The 5,000-nt window shown below is 40.9% G+C and overlaps 2 protein-coding genes across 2 annotated transcripts in view; one reads left to right on the forward strand and one right to left on the reverse strand.

The window, feature by feature from the left end:
• The window catches only part of LOC138001187 (neurofilament heavy polypeptide-like), a 3,635-nt gene extending 553 nt beyond the window's left edge, over positions 1-3,082 (reverse strand). Inside the window, exons 1-5 of the mRNA XM_068847841.1 lie at positions 3,067-3,082; positions 1,225-1,772; positions 576-893; positions 324-488; positions 54-263 (exon numbers count right to left, since the gene is read on the reverse strand). Coding sequence (XP_068703942.1) covers positions 54-263; positions 324-488; positions 576-893; positions 1,225-1,772; positions 3,067-3,082 — 1,257 coding nt within the window. The remainder of the gene's footprint in view (positions 1-53; positions 264-323; positions 489-575; positions 894-1,224; positions 1,773-3,066) is intronic.
• Positions 3,083-3,112: 30 nt separating this feature from the next.
• The window catches only part of LOC138000574 (exosome complex exonuclease RRP44-like), a 46,168-nt gene continuing 44,280 nt past the window's right edge, over positions 3,113-5,000 (forward strand). The window contains exons 1-2 of the mRNA XM_068847074.1: positions 3,113-3,424; positions 3,563-3,720. Coding sequence (XP_068703175.1) covers positions 3,197-3,424; positions 3,563-3,720 — 386 coding nt within the window. The 5' untranslated portion in view covers positions 3,113-3,196. The remainder of the gene's footprint in view (positions 3,425-3,562; positions 3,721-5,000) is intronic.

Below are 5,000 nucleotides of genomic sequence, written 5' to 3' on the forward strand. Positions count from 1 at the left end.
TGCTTGAGGTGCTTTGCTTGCTTGGAGTGCTTTGCTTGCTTGAGGTGCTTTGCTTGCTTGAGGTGCTTTGCTTGCTTGGGGTGCTTTGCTTGCTTGAGGTGCTTTGCTTGCTTAGGATGCTTTACTTGTTCGAGGTACTTTGCTTGCTTGGGGTGCTTTGCTTGCTTGGGGTGCTTTGCTTGTTCGAGGTACTTTGCTTGCTTAAGGTGCTTTGCTTGCTTGGGGTGCTTTGCTTGCTTGAGGTACTTTGCTTGCTTAGGATGCTTTACTTGTTCGAGGTGCTTTGCTTGCTTGGAGTGCTTTGCTTGCTTGGAGTGCTTTGCTTGCTTGGGGTGCTTTGCTTGTTCGAGGTACTTTGCTTGCTTAAGGTGCTTTGCTTGCTTGGGGTGCTTTGCTTGCTTGAGGTACTTTGCTTGCTTAGGATGCTTTACTTGTTCGAGGTACTTTGCTTGCTTAAGGTGCTTTGCTTGCTTGGGGTGCTTTGCTTGCTTAAGGTGCTTTGCTTGCTTAAGGTGCTTTGCTTGCTTGAGGTGCTTTGCTTGCTTGAGGTGCTTTGCTTGCTTGAGGTGCTTTACTTGCTTGGAGTGCTTTGCTTGCTTGGGGTGCTTTGCTTGCTTAGGATGCTTTACTTGTTCGAGGTACTTTGCTTGCTTGAGGTGCTTTGCTTGCTTAGGATGCTTTACTTGTTCGAGGTACTTTGCTTGCTTGAGGTGCTTTGCTTGCTTGGGGTGCTTTGCTTGCTTGAGGTACTTTGCTTGCTTAGGATGCTTTACTTGTTCGAGGTACTTTGCTTGCTTGAGGTGCTTTGCTTTCTTGGGGTGCTTTGCTTGCTTGAGGTGCTTTGCTTGCTTGGGGTGCTTTGCTTGCTTGAGGTGCTTTGCTTGCTTGAGGTGCTTTGCTTACTTGGGGTGCTTTGCTTGCTTGAGGTTCGGGGGTGGGAGCTGAATAATTGGACCACGATTATTCATTATTCTTTGTGTGTTTTGCTCGAATTATTCATTATTCTTTTTAAATTTTTGTAGGTTATTCACTATTCATTTGTTGTTATTCATTATTCCACTGGCATATTAACTGCGTTATTCATTATTCCGGCGTTTTCAGACACAACTATTCATTATTCATTTTTTTATTGATACTCGTTATTCATTATTCATTATTCAGCTTCCACCCCCGATTGAGGTGCTTTGCTTGCTTGGGGTGCTTTGCTTGCCTAGGGTGCTTTACTTGTTCGAGCTGCTTTGCTTGCTTAAGGTGCTTTGCTTGCTTGAGGTGCTTTGCTTGCCTAGGGTGCTTTGCTTGCTTGGGGTGCTTTGCTTGCTTGAGGTGCTTTGCTTGCTTGGGGTACTTTGCTTGCTTGAAGTGTTTTGCTTTCTCTGGGTGCTTTGCTTGCTTTGGGTGCTTTACTTGTTCGGGGTGCTTTGCTTGCTTGAGGTGCTTCGCTTGCTCTTGGTGCTTTGGTTCCTTGAGGTGCTTTGCTTGCTTGAGGTGCTTCACTTTCTCGGGGTGCTTTACTTGTTCGAGGTGCTTTGATTGTTTGGGGTGCTTTGCTTGCTTGGGGTGCTTTGCTTGCTTGGGATGCTTTGCTTGCTTGAGGTGCTTTGCTTGCGTGGGGTGCTTTACTTGTCCGAGGTACTGTGCTTGCTTGGGGTGCTTTGCTTGCTTGAGGTGCTTCGCTTGCTCCGGGTGCTTTGGTTGCTTGTGATGCTTTGCTTGCTTGAGTTGCTTTGCTTGCTTGGGGTGCTTTTCTTGCTTCGGGAGCTTTGCTTTCTTGGCTAGACGAAGGTTTTCGTTTTTCCTCTCTCACATTTTTCAGAAGTGGCCTAATAACCATTGGGGTTTGATTCCTTAATTTCTTGTGAGCTGGATCTGAATTTCTATTTTCTCAGAAAAACAATTTTCTTTCTACTTTTTTTTTCTTTGCAAATAGTGACACCCCGCATTGCCATTCTAAAAATTTGTAAAGTCAAGTACTCTATTTGAAAAAAGAAATTTTGAAGATTTAAATTTTGAGAAATAAACAGTTTTCAAAACGCTTGAAATGCAGTCTTAGAACACCTAATCCACCCGGACTCGTTGAATCGCATCTCCCCGTAAAAAATGGGCTTGAGAGCCTCCCCTTTAAACATTGTTACAAAAAATATATACATTTTTGATAAGCTTTAATAGCTAAGGCCCTGGGCGGTGTGAAGGAGCAGAAGAAATTGCAGTCAGAACGTTGCACTCTCAAGATGTAGAACTCATATGGAAGGAAAAGATATCAGTCAGATTTCGCGAGGGGAGTTATTGAGTTGAAACGCTCGTTCTGATTAAATGATTTCCGTATTCCTCCGTGGTCATCCCGAAGTGGCAATTGGATATTTACACAAAGCTTATGAGACAAGAGTTTTTGATCAACTAAGGTTTATTTTGAATTAAATGTTTAATAGATTGTGATCAAAATATTTGTGTATACTTAGCAAGATTGTCCATCATACGACTGTATTTTTATTATCCTATGATTGTATTATTAAATTGTGAAATAATAAATTTTGCTTACATTACATTACATACTTAATTGACCGCTCCCCATAGGGGCTTTTTAGGGCCAATGAAACTATCAACGAAATAACAACAACAACTGTTAAGAATCCCAACTGGCCGGAGGCAAACCAGTTGGCTATTTACAGGTGAAGCTGGGAAGTTGCACCAGGGACTACCAGGAACAAATTCAGCGAGTCGCCAGAGCGGGTCTTGAACCCGGGATCTCTGGATCTCAAGACAAGCACCCTAACCACTGGGCCACACTGCCTCCTTAAATAATAGTGAAAAAGGGTAACTGCTCATAAAGCACTTCAAGCCGGCAAAGCACCCCAAGCAATCACAGCACCCCAGTAAGCAAAGCACCTCAAGCAAGCAAAGCACCCAAAGCAATCAAAGCATGTAAAGCAAGCAAAGCACCCCAAGCGACCTAAGCACCTCAAGCAAACCAAGGAATCCAAGCCCTTCAAGCAGCCTAAGCGTCTAAGTAAGCTATGCAGGATAAGTATAATGTATACGGTACAATATATGTTTCCATACATAACGTACTTATGCAGACCGTCATTACGACCGCTGACCGCGGAAAGTGAAAAAGTGAAAAACAATATGGCGTTTTATGTTAAGTTCCACGTGCAGAAGAATCACTCCCTTTTAAAATCGAATTTTAACTGCTAACATCATGTTAAAATCTAAGGTATTTGTAAAGAAGACCCGTAAGGGTGGAATAATGAAAATAGTCCGTGAACATTACTTAAGAGACGATGTATGGTGTGGAGCGAGTCACTGTAAGAATTGTGTCCAATCAGTGGATCACGAGAATTTACTTGATTCTACTCCATCAAGCTCGTCTAAACTCTGCACCTTTCCATACTACTTACTTCTGGATACAAACATTGTGCTGCATCAGGTTAGAGACAGTTAAGATATATTTTTAAAGCTGATCATAAATTCAGGCGTTTTGATTTAATTTCAAACTGTGGTTTACAAATTGCAAACGCACTTATAAAATGTATTTTATCCAGCTGATCAATTTTTCGTTGTTTAGGTAGATGTTCTCGAAGATCCAATCTTCAGAAATGTCATAATTTTACAAACTGTTTTGCAAGAGGTTCAACATATCAACAGCGCCATATACAAGAGAATCCGAGACATGACATCAAACAGTGACAGAAAATTCTTCGTGTTTTCAAATGAGCACCACAGGTGAGATTCACATGGACAGTTTGCACTTCAATCTTGAAAATGGAGTTTGAATCAGTTTTTTCAAATCGAATTCATTTTCTTAATGTCCCCTTTGATTCCTGGGAGTAAAAAGGGTAAGTGTGCATAATATAAAATACCGTCGTTTTCATCGGAACCTTTTCATCTAAGCGTGGACACACGACGGGAAAACATGTTTTTTGAAGTTTGAGTTTGGCAGCCGTTAACACGAGCAAACTTTTGCGTGCGATAGTTTGACTGAACGTATTTGAAGCATACTTCATCAGACCAGGGTCAATCTCTTAGAAAAAGTCTTTGATATCCAGTCTTGCTGCCATTCTAGGAAAACATGCATGATCATCCCTCAAACTTCAAAGGATTGAAGACAAACTTGTCATGTTTGCAACCAGTTAGAGGATATTTTCCCTGTGACGTGTCCACGCTTAGGTGAAAACGACGGTAAATTATTGGTAATCTTAACATAATTATAATTTAAAACAATAGGAAAAATACAGATTAAAAAAGGTAATGAACCAATCAATCATCAAACCACAGGCTTGTTATGAATCAATCAATCAATGTTTTATACCAAGAATTTTTGTCCAGGTTATAGTAGAGAAGAACAAATTACACTCCCAAATAGCCAGCAACCTGTTGCTCAAAGCCATTGGTTAAGAGGTATCAAAACCTAAAGGTTTCCATTGTATTTAACATTGGTTAACTCTAACCATGCTTTGAGCAAGCCGGACAAGGTGTATGGGATACTTGTGGTCTCAGGTTGGGGTTATATAGATAGTACTGGCCATGCAAGCCTGCATTCCTGTTTTCAGCCAAGTGAACATGGCAGCCTCTTCTGGATGATTTGTGATATGTGACTTGTTGGCATAATAGCTGAAAAGAAACTATTTCAATACAGTAAAAACCTGTCATTACCAAGTCACTACTCGAGAAAGACACCGGTCTTGCAGGACCAGTACCTCTCATCGTTATGAAAGACCGTTCTTCGTGGTTCAAGAACTTTGTAAATGTTTCACCTTCTATTGAGGGATGACTCAAGGAAGGAAGGAAGGAAAAACCTGTCTGTAAAAACCCAAAATTTATTTAAGAACCTGTTAGGCTAAAATTTTCATTTTAAACCCCCTTTTCATAATAACCTATTTAGCCTAAAATTTTCAATAGGTTCTATTTTAATAAAAATGAAGGCACAGATGAATATACAGGAAAAATAAATGTAGTCTAGGTTTCAGTCAGTATGATTCAAAGAATGAACTAAAATGAAAACC

This window comes from Montipora foliosa, chromosome 4 (genome assembly GCF_036669935.1).
Source record: "Montipora foliosa isolate CH-2021 chromosome 4, ASM3666993v2, whole genome shotgun sequence".
In the NCBI taxonomy this organism is placed as follows: domain Eukaryota; kingdom Metazoa; phylum Cnidaria; class Anthozoa; order Scleractinia; family Acroporidae; genus Montipora; species Montipora foliosa.